Raw genomic sequence first — 15,544 nt, 5'->3', positions numbered from 1 at the left:
CCAATATGATTCCTCAGTATTTCCCTTTTCCATCCTTTCCTCCCTCCCCTGGTCCTTTTCCTCTACTGATCTCCCTTCAATTTTCAGAGTTTGGCTATTGTGAATTATGCTGCTATAAACATGGGTATGGATGTATCACTATAGTGTGATGACTTTAATTCTTTAGTATAAATACCAAGGAGTGGTATAGCTGGTTCATGTGGTATTTCCATGTTCCTCTTTTGAGGAACCTCCATATTGATTTCCATAATGGTTGTACTAAATGACAATCCCACCAACAGTGTAAAAGTGTTTCTTTTTCTCTACATCGTTTCCAGCATTTATTATTGTTGTCTTCTTGATGACTGCCATTCTGGCTGATGTGAGATGAAGTCTCAGGGTGGTTTTGATTTGCATTTCTCTAATTGCTAATGATGCTGAATATATTTTCATGTATTTTTTAGCCATTTGTATTTGTTCTTTTGAGAAGTAATTGTTTAATTGATTTGTCAATTTATTAATTGGGTTATTTGGGGTTTGGTGTAAGGTTTTTTAAAAATCTTTATATATTCTAGGTACTAATCCTGTCAGAAGAGTAGCTAGCAAAGATTTTCTCCCATTCTGAAGGTTCTTTCTTCACATTGTTTAATTATCACCTTTGCTCTGCAGCTGCTTTTTTTTTTTTTTTTAAAGAGAGAGTGAGAGGGGGGAGAGAGAGAGAGAGAGAGAGAGAGAGAGAGAGAGAGAGAGAGAGAGAATTTTTTTAATATTTATTATTTTTTAGTTCTCGGCGGACACAACATCTTTCTTTGTATGTGGTGCTGAGGATTGAACCCGGGCCGCACACATGCCAGGCGAGCGCGATACCGCTTGAGCCACATCCCCAGCCCTGCAGCTGCTTTTTAATTTGATGTCATCCCATTTATTAACTCTTGGCTTTATTTTTTGAGTTTCAAGGGTCCTTTGAGAGAATTGTTGCCCATGCCTATTTGCTGGAGTGTCTACCCTACATTTTCCTCTAGGAGTTGCATAGTTTACAGTTTTATTCCTGGGTCTTTGATTATTTTGAATTGATTTTTGGATGAGACATAAGAATCTAGTTTCATTGTCCACCTATGGATAACCAGTTTCCCTGCAGTTCAAAAGATTTTTCTCCAATGTATGTTTTTGGCACCATTGTCAAGGATCAGATGATTTTATTTGTGTGAGTTTGTCTTTGTGTCTTCTGTTCTGTACTGTTGGTCTGTATTGGCTTTTATGCCAGTGTATGCCGTTTTTGTCACCATAGCTCTGTGGTACAATTTGCAATTAGGTACTGTGATGCCTCCTGCATTGCATTTTTTGTTTAGAAAAAAAATATATTTTGTTTTTTTTTTCTAGTTCTGTAAAAAAAAAAATTGTCATTGGTATTTTGATGGGGATTGCATTGAATCTCTATATTACATTTTTTAAAATATTTTTTATTCTAGATGGACACAATATCTTTATTTATTTGTTTTTGTTTTTATATAGTGCTGGGGATCAAACCCAGTGCCTCACACATGCTAGGCAAGTGCTCTACGACTGAGCCACAACCCGGCCCCTCTATATTCCTTTTGATAGAATGGCCATTTGAACATGGGAGGTCTTTGTATCTTCTTGTGTCTTCTTTGATTTCTTTCTTCAGTGTTCTATGGTTTTTACCATAGAGGTCTTTCACCTCCTTGGTTAGATTTATTCCTAGGGTTCTCCCCCGCCCTCCCCTTTCAGGCTCTTGTGAATCTAATTGTTTTCTTGATTTCTTTCCTCAGAAGATTCATTGTTGGTATATAAGAAAACTACTGGTTTTTGTATGTTGATATTTGTAACTTGCTTCTTGGAGCTTTTTGGATCTTCTACATATGGATCGTATCATCTGATAATTTGACTTCATCCTTTTCTATTTTTATCTCTTTTATTTCCTTCTATTGCCTCGTTGCTAGAATTGACTTTGAACACTTTTTTTTAAAAAGCTAATTAAAGAGAGAGAAAAGGTTTTCAAAAAATTGGAATCTAGTAGGATTACTTGCTTAAAATTTAAAAACTGAAGATAAAAAACTAAGCCTTTCACAATTTCTTTTTTTTTTTGTTTTTGGCTCCAGGAATTGAACTCAGGGGCACTCAGCCACCCAGTCACATCCCCAGCCCTATTTCGTACTTTATTTAGAAATAGGGTCTCACTGAGTTGCTTAGTGCCTTGCTTTTGCTGAAGCTAGCTTTGAACTCGTGATCCTCCTGCCTCAGCCTCCTAAACCACTGGGATTATACATGTGTGCCACCATGCCCAGCCCTTTTACACTTTTTATGAGATAAAAATAAACTATATATTTTAAAAACTCCTCCTTAAAGACAAAATGATAAACAATAAATGCAATAATTAGTTTGGTTGTTACATTTTAATACTTGATTTTTGGTAAGATGAAAATACATATGAATATGAATACATCTATGCAAATTAAAATAAAAAAGAAATATTGGAGTAACATTGAAATTGAGGCTTGAATATTTTATTACCTACCCCCATTTAAATGGGAAGTCATATGTAAATATAATAGAGGGGTATAATTATTTTTCCCTTTAAAGTCCTTATTCAACAGTGCCATTAAAAATTGTTTTTGCTTTGTCATTTAAAAAGCATATTTTGTTGGTTTGTTCATTGAGAGTTAACCCATCACCAGTGGCAAAAGTTGGCTCCATTTTCCCTATTTCTAAAGATCCAATATAAGTCTAAATGTTTCCATGAAGGAACCACATGACTAAATATCTTCTTTCACTCATTTTGATTCTTCCACACATGGAAGCCCACCTTGTGATCCTTGTCTGTGGCATATGTACTCTAAATCACAAAGCAAAAATTTAGGGTACTGGATAGTGCCCTCCTAAAATTCATGTCCACCAAGAATTTCAGAATTTATTTATACATATTTTATATGCATATAGATGTGAAGAGATTCAATACAAGGATTGTTTCATGTATCCATGGAAGCTGAGAGCTCCATGCTCTGCCATCTGCAAGCTGGAGGTCCAGGAAAGTCAGTGGTACATTCCTGTCCAAACTCATAGGCCTAAGAACCAGGTTAGCCAATGATGTGAGATCCAGTCTGACTCCAAAGACTTAAGAAGCAGGAATGCCAATGCTCAAGGACAGGAGAAGATAGGTGCCTCAGCAAAAGCGAGGTTAAATTTATTCCTCTTCCTCTTTTAGTTCAACTTGGGCCTTCAACAGAATAGATGAGACTTACCCTTAGATGATTTTATTTACTCAGTTTACTGATTAAAATGTTGAATTCTAGTACATCCTCATAGACACACCCATAAATAATATTTTACCTGATATGTGTGTATCCCTTAGCCCAAGAGTCCACACATGAAATTAACCAGGGAAAAGGCCATGTGAAAATAAATTCACTGTCCCAAGTCAAAGAACATGAGGAAACACAGAAACCAAAAGAAGAAAGTAAGGGTTCTCCCCTGAAGTTTTCAGAGGAAGTCAGGCCCTGATAACACCTTGATTTTGGATTGCTTATCTCCAGAACTATCAGAGAACAAATTCCTCTTGTTTTTGGTCACCCAAATTGTGATAATTTATTATGGAAGCCTAGAAAACTAAGAGTTGTGCTTTAAAATCTCTAAATATACTCATCATTCATGAATACAAAGATAAGAGCTTTTCAGAATATTGGCCTCTCTTTATACAAATGAAATTGGAAGCCAGAATTCTAGAATGTGACCATATGAACTACAGATGAGACTAGGTATTTTTACTGAGGACTAATTTTAAAAGCAGGTGATGTAATGTCAAAGACCTGACAACAGATCATCTTCAGTGTGAATATTTATTTATTTTTCTCAAAAACTGAAGTACTTTTTTTATGATTGGCAGCATACCTAGACAAATATGAGAAATCATATATTAATAGAATTCCACCATTCTTTTAAAACCATAAAAAATTCAAGAGAGCTGCTAATCTAGCATCAATTTTGAAAGAAGGAGTCCTAATAAAAATAGTTAATCTGCATTTTAGTTGGTGATAGGCTAAACTTTTTCTTTAAAAAGTGTAAATAACATCATGGCAAAAAAAAAAAAAATGTTGTGACTTACTCTTTTTTTTTTTTAACCTCCATGGTCAAATGATTCATGACACCAGTGCCTTCTATGAGACTTTTACATTATATGTTTATCTATATTCTACATGGTATGGACTTAATGAATTTAATTTGGTGGGAAAATAATTGGTAATGACACAATCATTTAAGTCATCAAAAGTGAAGGTAATGACTGAAGTAATTATAGCTTAATAACAAATAGATTTTTAATTCTGTGACTGAGACCATGAAATGTTTTCATCCAAAATAATAGAATTCTTGCCGTTACTGGAAATGCTCTTTCCCGCCCCACAATACACATACATATTTAGTACTTAGTTTTAAAAGAAGGTGTTCCTTTGTTGTTGTTAAAAGTCTTATATCCTGTAAAATCTTGCCCATAACCCAATGTAGAAAGTGTGTGTGGCCGGGGATGCCAATGTCCAAAGGGGCCTTAGAGTAAATAATCAACAAGTACCATCACACCAATATTTATAAGCCTTTACTCTGCATTATGGGTTAGATATGGGTGTCCCCCAAAAGCTTGTGTGAGACAATGCAAGAATTTTCAGAGGTGAAATGATTGAATAATGAGAAGTATAACCTAATCCGTGGATTAATTCACAGATACTGATTAACTAGGCAGTAACCATAGCAGGTAGGGTATGGCTGGAGGAAGTAGGTCACTAGGGGTGTGCCTTTGGTGTTTATATTTTGACCCTGGTGAGGGTCATCTTACCCCTCACCCCCACTCCCACCCCTGCCAACTCTCCCCTTCCTTGTTGCTCTGTCCTGAGCTGCTTCCCTCCACCACACCCTTCTTCCATGATGTTCTGCCTCACCTCAGACCCACAGCAATGAAGTCAGCTGTCTGTGGACTGATACCTCTTGAAACCATGAACCAAAATAAACTTTTCCTCTTCCACATTGTTATTGTTAGGTCTTTTTGGTCACAAAAAGTAACACCATATATTAGGCCTTAAGTGAAATTGTTTCACAATTATCTTGTTAATGGGACCCATCTCTGCTATCACCACATTAAAGAGAAAACACTGAATCCCAGGGAAGTTAAAGGACTTGTCCAAATTCACACAACTAGTTAATTGTACAAGCAAAACTTGGACTTGGTTCAGGAATGTTATACTAAGCCACAATAACTTTAGAGAAAAATATGAAAAAACAAAATCATAATTATCTTAAGGATTTCCATGCTTTACGTTTTGAAGGATGTGAACTTTACATTTTCCACCTAACATTTAGTTCACTCTTCTATACTCAAATTCATTTGAGAAATGTTAGACCCCACTCTTCCTGGCAAATAATTTCATCATGGATGTCTTTACAATTAGGTTAAACGAAAAAAATAATTATTCATGTGAAAGGAGGAAGTTTAGTATCTGCCTAATGTTCTAACTTAAAATAATACTGGATTTATCTAAAATATGTCAGAGTGACCAGTTGAAAAGACCCCAGTGAAGTCAATCCACTGTTTTGTCTATGGAAAAACTGGCTCAAAAACATTTGACAAATTTTATTACTGAATTGATCTAACCCAAATCTATTTCTGTGTGGGAGCTGTGTGTTGTACTCAGATGCACTGGATGAAAAATTTATCTAATGGTTCTTTAAAATTGATTTAGAGCTTCTAACTAGAAAATATTCTCTCTCCCTCTTTCTCTCTCCCCCTCCCTCCCTCCTTTCTTCCCTCACTCCCTCTCTTGCCCCCCTTCCAAATTTTAGAAATGAGAGTTAGATGACCCTCCTCATCAAAGGCCAAGAATCTAGCTATATAACTCTAGCTATATAACTCTTCATCATAATGATTCCTCAGAATATATATATTCTGAGGTTTCTGTTATTCTTGCTGTTTGTGTCATTGGTATGAAATCTATAGTAAACACTCAATGGCAAAAAATCTTAGTTATATCTTCACTTCATCCTGAGTTGGTGAAAGTTAGAAATAATAAACAAGAACTATTTTCCAATTATAACTTCTATTGGCAAATTCTATGGATTGAACTGTGTCTCTCCAAAATTCATATATTGAAGATCACAATCCTTAATATGACTCTATTTGGAGATAGTCTCTTTAGGAGGTAGATGAGTTTAAATGAGGTAATAAGAGTGTCCTAACCTGATAGTGCTGATGGCCTTATAAGAAGAAGTGTTCTCTCTTTGTGTATCTCTCTGTGTCTCTTTGTTTCTGTCTGCAGAAAGAAAAGTTATCCAGTCTATAATATTTTCTTATGATAGCTTGAGCTTCCTAAGGCAGTAAACTGCTATTAATTTTTTTAAAAATCTATATAACATTTTATATTAGAAAAAGCTTTCCATTCATTCTTACCTCATAAATATACTTGATGCATAATCAGATTGATAGAAATTAAACAAGCAACTTGAAGGAATTTAGTGAATGCCAAAGGTGGCTTGTATATTGCATGAACAACCCACACATTTTTACTGCTCCATCCTCAAAAGGAGTAATTTATAAAGCTGTTTCACTGAAGGTAGTTGGTGACAACATTAGTTGGAATGGCTCCATTGGTGCATGTTCTCAGACACATAACTAGAAGCAGGTTAATTTTTTTAAAAACTGATTCAGAGCTGAAGTTGATTTGGACTATTTATAAATTCACAAAGAGCTTGTGGTCTGCATATCATCATTGAAGCCAGATTATACATAAAGTGAAATTTTCATCAAGGTCAAAGAAAATATTCATGCTTTTACATAGTTAACTTTATATTTCATACAATAAAAACACTAGCCACGACTTTGGGATTCACTCTCCTTCTTTTTTACTAATAAGTCCCTACCCCAAGTTTCCTTGAATATAAAGAGAGTATTTAGAAACAGTATTTCCAAACTTTTCTCGTGGTTACAGAGGCAAATTGAGTCACAGGTTCAAGTAGCAATACTGTCACCCTCATCTCATGGGAACAGAATTCTTGACTGTGTAGGGCCTCACTGGCTCTCAGCCCTTTCCAATTCTAGCAGAATATTATTTTGCATCTTTATTTTAAAATGCTACATCATTTTATATTTATAAGATCAGGATTTGCACTTTCAGAACTTTCTTGTTGATCCCAGGATTGAAACTCTATAACTCTACTCCTCAAGGAAATAATCTTAAGGAAATAACTACAAGAAAGACTCTTTTATTTTAATGCCCATCTTCTCCTATCCTGACAGAAAATAGGCTAACAGCAAGTTGACCAGTTTATTTTTCATACCCATCAAAAGCTACATTTAACACTTAAGTGCTTTACAGGTGTCTTCAATGTGATCCACAAGTTTTCTTTTTTTTTAAAAAAAGAGAGAGAGAGAGAGAGAGAGAGAGAGAGAGAGAGAGAGAGAGAGAATTTTTTTAATATTTATTTTTTAGTTTTTGGCGGACACAACATCTTTTGTTTGTATGTGGTGCTGAGGATCAAACCCAGGCCGCACGCATGCCAGGTGAGCGCGCTACCGCTTGAGCCACATCCCCAGCCCCCACAAGTTTTCTTTTTAAGAATACTCTAGAGATTTTGCTTCCAAGCTTAATGTGAGCTACAGAAAGTAAAGTACACTTAAGCAAATTTTTCTAAAACTTCATTGTTGCAAGAGAAATCCTCTGGCACACATTTCAATTCAGATTTTCATTTCATATAGCATCTTCTTCTTTAGTAGTCAGTCTCCAAAGAAAGATTCTAAATGAAATGGAAAAATGAAGACAAAAAGCCCTACATGGTAGAGACTCAAGGCTTGTTCCATCTTTTCCCCTCTCTTTCCTAAAACTGAGTAGGCTCCAATAAAATTATTCTAATATTAGAAAAAAAGGAAACTATTAAACTGGCTTTATAGGTTCTTACCTCTCATTGTCTGAGTTTCATTCAACCACTTGTTCCTTTCATGAACACAGGCTTGGCTGCTTTCAAAGCTACATCATGGAGAGCATGGGAATGCCAGGTTAACTTTTGGACCCAAAGAACCATGAAGAGTCTTTACATTTTATTGGCATTGGCCAACTTTAAATCTTATTGTTGTTGATGTCAGATCTATAATTCATTGTAATAAATGTGAAAAGAGGGTTAGGGTACAGTGAATACCAAGGGAATTTCTGATTACTGAGTATATTCATGTCCTGGGCTGATTGATGCCAGGGAAAGATCACAGTAACACCCAGCATCCCCGTTACTGATCTCCTTAGAAAATCACTAGTCTAACTAGTTATGATCACCCTAGCAGACAAAGTGCAACAAGTTGGCACCACTATGATTTGTAACAAGGGGAGATAATTCTCAATATATGAAATGAAGTTAAAATTTAATTTTTAAAAAGTCAGGCTTCAATGGACTTAGGAGCAGATGGTATAATCAACTGGCAGCAAACAAAAGATAAAGTGGCAGTTATATAGAATTGAGAAAGAGGCACCAACTTGCATAAAGGTTCAGCAAATTGGTGGCAGTTACCATCAAAGAAAAAGAATAAAATATCTGGAGATGTTCATTAGAAGTGAAGGAAAAGGGAAATTGGCAGTTTTGCTGACTTTCCAGGATGAGATACCTCCTGGCCTCATCATAGGGAGTATAAGAAAAAGATGACCATTTGAATTTAAAGGCATATTTTTCTCTCTGGGAAAGATAATATGATGGCATACAAAGTCAGTTCAAAAGAAGCCTGAAATATCTTCTTTCACATAAAAAAGGAAGCAAATTATTCCATCCCAAGTGCAACTGAATCAAATTTGAACTTCCTTAAAATTTTTCAGTTGATAAAGTGGGATTTAAGTTCAAGGATACATTCCATTACTAATCTTCATTTTACAACTTTTGAAGATAAATTTTCCTTAGCACTAAAATCTTTCAAAGATAGCCGTCCTTGCAAAACAAATTGTTAGAAGTGTGCAGCAAATTGGCCAGATGCCTCTGAAGCATAAACTGTTACTTAAAAAGTAAGGTAAGAACTTTAAAAAACTATCTCACACTTTCAAAGCACTAGTTTTCTATTTAGTGCTTTGAAACAGTTAATTTTCAAAGCATTTCTTTCTCCTGTTATTGTAAGTTACTAAGCATCTCAAAAGTGATTTTCTTCTCACAGAATATAGTTTACATTTTGGGAAAATTTGGCGCAGTTTTTAAGTTGTAGCTTAAACGATTTGTTCAGTAGAATCTGACAATAAGCCACTTCCCTCATCTGTTTGTCCCCAAGTATTTATTAGCAGAAATCGACATAAAATTTCAAGAGAAAAAAAGCATTAATATACTTCCTTCAACATATTCAGATGACAGCCTTCTTCAGTTTTTGTCCCCAAACTGTTAACTATCCCCTACAGAATTTTTAGAAACACTCCAAGGTTCATTATCAACATACTACTCCTCCCTATTCTGAATGTATCACTGCAAGATAAATAGACATGGTACTTAATTATAGTTTACATTGTTATAAAGAAAAACAATTGAAAGAGATGTTATTTTCCTATACTTCTATTTTGCTATAAAAAAATAATTGCTGGCCAGTTCATGGCATGAAGTTAGTTTTGCTCTATTCTAGAATCTGCTGTTCTTAAGTTTCCAACATTGAAAAGAATTATAAAAAGCAGCAATCTATTTGGTGGTCCATGTTACTGTGATTGTCACTATCCCCCAAATGATCTATGCAGCCTATCTACTGAGATATGGCAGAGAATTAGACCCAAAATAACAGAAAGATAAAAAAATGTGACTCCAAGAAGAAGAATCTTTACAGTTTATAGTCTGGTGTATGTATGGCAGTAGTTCATATTCTTAATTACCATCCCATCCAGAGTCAAAATAAATAAATTATTTGTGGTTATTTTGCAAATATCTCAGTAGCTACACCACATTCTCTCTCTCTCTCTCTCTCTCTCTCTCTCTCTCTCTCTCTCTCATGCACACACACACACACACACACACACACACACACACACAAATACACATACACTTTCACATTTCACAAAGTACTGGCCAATGCTCATTTTCACATAGCTCTTAGTCTAAAAATAACTTTGAATTTCGTTTCTTACCAAGACTGAGAAAAAGGAAGGCAAATCAATGAAAACTAGTTTGGGAATCAGCAGGGGGGACTTTTAACAGGCCTGCTGGGTGTTCTCTTAATGCTGTCTTGGACCTCAGATTAAATTATTATACGTTCTCTGTTGTAGTACTGGGTCATCTGTGCATGAAGACAAAGGCAACTTCAACTTGATATTTCTGTCATCCCTGCTGTGGGAAGAGTCCCTTTCCTGGTTTATAACATCAATCACTCTTGCAATAAATCTTGGTAGTGGATATGGTCATTTAAATCTCCACCTGCACAAACAACAGAAAATAAGAGCTCATAAATCTCTATACTGGTGATTAACAAATTTTGGATCCTTAGAAAAGATATTAGGGGGGAAGGGTTCGCTAATTCATTAATAAAGACTGATTTGCTGACAATCTGTTTAGTTTACAGCATAGGGGGAAAGCAAACAAGACCCTGCTAACAAAACAAAACGTTAGAGGTTAGCGAATTCCCAGCTGAGCCCAGGATTAGAGATATGATATCTTAATGTAGCTGAGGGGTTCAGAATCAGTCAAAGGTTCAGAAGCTGCTATTGAGTTTTGCTTCAGCCCCTCTTCCTTGATGCTCAATTTTAAGGAAAGAAAATCTAGCACAAAATCAGTAGGAGAGATTCATGCATTAGTAAGGGAGAGTCATGCATTCAGTCTTCCTAGTTTGATAGCATCACTTTCATTTAACCCCTACATTGCAGTTCCCTTTCCTCACCTACTTAACTCCCTAGAAGAATTTTTTTCTTCTCCAGGAAAGATGGTCCAAGCTGGGATTAAGGATAAAAAAGAACCTTTTTCAAAAGTATAGTCCTGCTTTGTGTTTTATAATGTGTCTACTTCACTTGAGTAACCCTGGCATTTAAGAGGATAGGAGAAGAGGAAGCCAGAAGCATTGGGAGGAAGTTTGCATGACAAGAAGTCCCAGGCAAGGTGATGTCCTAGAGCAACTGAGACTGTGATGTCTACAAGAAAAGCATTTTTGGAAATAAATTGCAGGTAGTTTTAATTTCATCAAGATTATTTTTTTACTGATTTTTTAAAAAGAGAGAGAGAACTTTTTAATAATTATTTTTTAGTTTTTGGTGGATACAACATCTTTATTTTATTTTTTACGTGGTGCTGAAGATCGAACCCAGTGCCCCGCGCATGCCAGGCGTGCTACCATTTGAGCCACATCCCCAGCTCCCATCAAGATTATTAACTAATAAAATATTTCCTCACATCGTTCCTTATCCACCCCACCAAATTGTGTGTAGGTGTGCAATGGTCAAATGTGAGTACACACTGCAGTTCCTTGGTATCTTTTTGTTGCTGCTGTTCATTTTAATTATACATAATAGTGAAGTCTATTTTGACATATTTACATAAACATGAGTACACCTTATTCTACTTAGGATCCCAGTCTTGTGGATGTACATCATGAGGAGATTCACTGTGGCATATTCATATATCTACATAGGAAAGTTATGTCAGACTCATTCCACTGTCTTTCATATTACTCCACACCCCTCCCCTTCATACCCCTTTGTCTAATCCACGGGTATCTTTAAAGTGACCAAGTACAGAAGGATTTTTTTTTCTTTTTTTGTACTTTCTCTGCCATCACCATAAAGATTCTGTGAAACACTTGTTTTCTTAACTTTTCCCAGGTAAAATGGGAAAATACCCTGGTTAAAACCTTGGAGTCTTATGGGATGTTAGCAGGAAGCAAAATGAATCTTCTCTGGATTTTAGTTGTTGTTTTCTTGGGAGGAAGGGAGAGGGGCATGGAGCGTTTGTGAATTTGTTAAGGAAGGCCCAGAAACAGCAAAGGATCTTGACATTTTCCTACCCTTCTCAGTAGCAACCAGTTGAGGCCTCTTCAGAGAAAAGAAGGCCTAAGGAAATGGGCAAGCTCCTCCTCAGCTGGGCCAAAGTGGGAGAAGAAGACTGGTGGGTGTGCATTACAACTGAGTCGATTTACAAGTTGGAAACCAAGGTTTGTTCACGCGTGTCTCCTCTGCTTGTGAAAGGGGTCCAAAAGCTTTGCTGGCCTAGCAGGCCCCTCCCCTAGACTGCAAGGATCCGCCTCTCTATTCCCCAGATAAATTCCTAGTGTCCACCAAATTCCTCAGCGCTCTCTCACACTCCTCTGCGGCCACGACTCCGGGGGTGGGGAAACCGATCGCCAGTTCCCTTCTTGCAGAAGCCTTCGCGCTTGGTTTTCACAACTCTGCAAAGGGGAACGGGTGAGACCCAAGCAGCCAGATCCCCAATTTTAATTTCCAACAGGAGGTAGCTGCTCCGTACTTGGAGGCCCATTGGTTTCAGGGTCTCTCTCTCTCTCTCTCTCTCTCTCTCTCTCTCTCTCTCTCTCTCTCCTCTCTCCTCTCTCCTCTCTCCTCTCTCCTCTCTCCTCTCTCCTCTCTCCTCTCTCCTTTTTTGCTCTGTCTCTCCACCCCTACCCTCAACATGTCCACCGGCTCCCTCAGCGATGTGGAGGACCTTCAGGAGGTGGAGATGCTGGAATGCGAAGGGCTAAAAGTGGACTCCAACAAGGAGTTTGTGACTTCCAACGAGAGCACGGAGGAGAGCTCCAACTGCGAGAACGGGTCTCCCCAGAAAGGCCGCGGCGGCCTGGGCAAGAGGAGGAAGGCACCCACCAAAAAGAGCCCCTTGAGCGGGGTCAGCCAGGAGGGGAAGCAGGTCCAGCGCAATGCGGCCAACGCGCGCGAGCGGGCCCGCATGCGGGTGCTGAGCAAGGCCTTCTCCAGGCTCAAGACCACCCTGCCCTGGGTGCCCCCAGACACCAAGCTCTCCAAGTTGGACACGCTTAGGTTGGCATCCAGCTACATCGCCCATTTGAGGCAGATCCTGGCTAACGACAAGTATGAGAACGGTTACATTCACCCCGTCAACCTGGTGAGTTCTGCGGTGCTGTGGCGGTACTGCGCGCCCCAAGTCTGACCCGCGGGGTGTGAGTGCCAGCGTGTGCACTCGGCTGGGACTGGGGCGCCGGCCCTGGTGCGCCCTCCCTACACACCTTAGCCACCGCCGGCGTAGTGCCTCTAGGGACCGAGTCCTGGCGCTCCCCACAGCGCCCGCGCTTCCTGCCCTAAGTGCCGCCACCGGAATGATTTATGCGAGGGTTTGACGTGGCAGCCCCATTAGGGATTTCCAAGTGTATTAAGCTGGCAAAGAGGAGGGATCCCCCGCGCGGGTGCCAGAGCAGCTCCCGCTAGCGTGAAGGGGCTGGTGCAGAATAGGGAACGTTGACAAGATGCTGCGCACCAAAGAGACATCTTAATAATCCCTTTATTTTTCCGTTAGCTGAGAGTAAAAACGTGATTTTTCCTTATAAACTTGCAATTTCGTTCCTTTCCCAAGTATATATAGGACCATTCATGGCCACTTTCTTATAAATGGAAGTTCCCCAATTACTTAAATATTCTGTTTCTTCTCTGAGTGGGTTATCATTTTTAAATAGCATAAATTCTGGTAGATATCAGCATTCTTAACAAATCTGCACACGTATTGGTGTACCGAATAACACTAAAATAATAGGTCACTCTCACCTGAGATTTAAAAAGACATTATCCTGTTTTCTTAAAAAGTAATGCCCATTGAACCTAATTTTTTTTAAATCCAAAAAAAAAAAAAAAAAACAAATGCTTATTGAGCCTACTATTTTTCTCAAATGTATTTCCCTGTTTAAGAAATATGTCTTAATTCCTCTTTTATTTGATTTCACTTTAAAAGGTGCAGGCTCTAAAGAAAACAACAACTTACTAGAACTTCTGTTTATATGTGATAAGAATGAGACTTTCCTCTTAAAAGTCAAGTCTTATCGTCCAGCACTAGTGCCTAGAGGGTTGAGTTGTCATCTCACCCAATTGGTCTCAGGAGTTGGGGGCAGGGGATGCAAACACATTTTGCCATGAAAAATATTTCCCCCTCCAATTAAAAGGGTCCCCCCTCATGAAACTAAATTGAAAATATTTCCTAGAATACTTACAATTGCTGTTGTCTTCATCTTTGAATAAAAATTTAAATAAGCTTTATTATAAAAGAGCCCAGAGAAAGGAAGAGACAGTTTGGCTTTCTCTATAGTAGGAAAAGCGTCTTAAATAAAACTACCATATATCTATTATTAGCAATATTTCCCCTTTCAGAGCTGGTGGTTAACTTAAAACTGTAGTCAAATCCCGAGTTTGAAAGAAGAAAGTCTGCACCAGGAAGACAGATGGGGATGAGGGTGAGAGGATCCTGAAACCTGACCACTGTCTTATCCAAGGGGCTTAAAGGGCACTTCTTGGAGGTGCCCACTAGTTGCAAGGTCCTTATGAGTTTCTCTGCTCAGGCTATTTAGAGCATCTGCCACCGCACACTAAGCTTTCCCAGGGCCTCTCTTGGATTTCAACTGGAACCCAGCATGGGCCTTTTGGGCTCTTATTCTAAAAGGCCACCACCACCACCTCGAGCACCTTGGCACCAAGGCAGCTTTTTTACTTTATTCAACCGAGGGACCGCGTGGACACAAAGTAAATCGCGGAGATAACCGTCCTCCCCTGCTCACTGCTTACCCCACCGCATCCCTTCCTTTCCTTTTCAGCCCCTAACCCACCCTTTCTTCTCCTCCTGGGCTACTTACCTCCTCCACCCTCTTGTCTTCTGCAGACGTGGCCCTTTATGGTGGCCGGAAAACCCGAGAGTGACCTGAAAGAAGTGGTGACCGCAAGCCGCTTATGTGGAACCACAGCGTCCTGACCTTGGAGGTGCGAGTCTGGGAAAGGCGCGCTCCCGGCGGGGAGCGGCCCCGGGAGGCGACCCCTGCCCTCCCTGCTCTCTGTCTCTGCTTCCCCCTCGCAACGCTCCTCTCCCATCTCACCCGAGAGAACACTTTACAGCGACGAGGAGATTCGTTTCCAAACCAGAGGAGATCCATCGTGCTTACAGATTCCCATCTATTTAACTTTATTAACTTCTACCGTGAATGACTGCGAGCCTTGCTGGTCCAAGTGCAATATGTAATTATAAATATATAAATAGATAGATAATAAGAGCCTATCAATGTGTATCTTTTGTACAATATGTTGTAAAATGTAGATCATAGAATAGCTGACTTTGACAGTCACATTTATAAAGTAATTCACTTAAAGATATATATATTTTTCAAACAAGTTTTGCTACTTTCAAAAATAAATCTTTCTTTATATTGCTAAAAACACTGGTGTGTGTTTTTTTTAATTGGAAAGAAAAATGAAAAACTATGGGGAAGTTTGATTAGAAAAGGATTAAATGTTATTTCCATTATGAAGGCGCGGAACATATTTTGTACTGAAATCCTAAAAAGAAACTCTTACAAGTTGTTTTTAAGATCATGAGAAATATTGAACTATAAACAGAAAGAGCAGGATTATTTTGTTAC

The 15,544-nt window shown here is 38.4% G+C and overlaps 1 protein-coding gene across 1 annotated transcript; it reads left to right on the top strand.

Moving 5' to 3' along the window:
- Positions 1–12,588: 12,588 nt before the first annotated feature.
- Positions 12,589–14,883, top strand: TCF21 (transcription factor 21; the record flags this gene model as incomplete). The annotated part of the gene is made up of 2 exons (XM_081295914.1): positions 12,589–13,038; positions 14,794–14,883. The coding sequence occupies 2 exons, from the start codon at positions 12,589–12,591 to the stop codon at positions 14,881–14,883; spliced, it is 540 nt and encodes a 179-aa protein (XP_081152040.1).
- Between the last annotated feature and the right edge of the window lie 661 nt (positions 14,884–15,544).

This window comes from Spermophilus citellus, assembly GCF_964194105.1.
Source record: "Spermophilus citellus genome assembly, chromosome: 5".
Lineage (NCBI taxonomy): Eukaryota > Metazoa > Chordata > Mammalia > Rodentia > Sciuridae > Spermophilus > Spermophilus citellus.
Note: the sequence above shows the minus strand (reverse complement) of the source record. Positions and strands in the feature narration are given on the sequence as shown.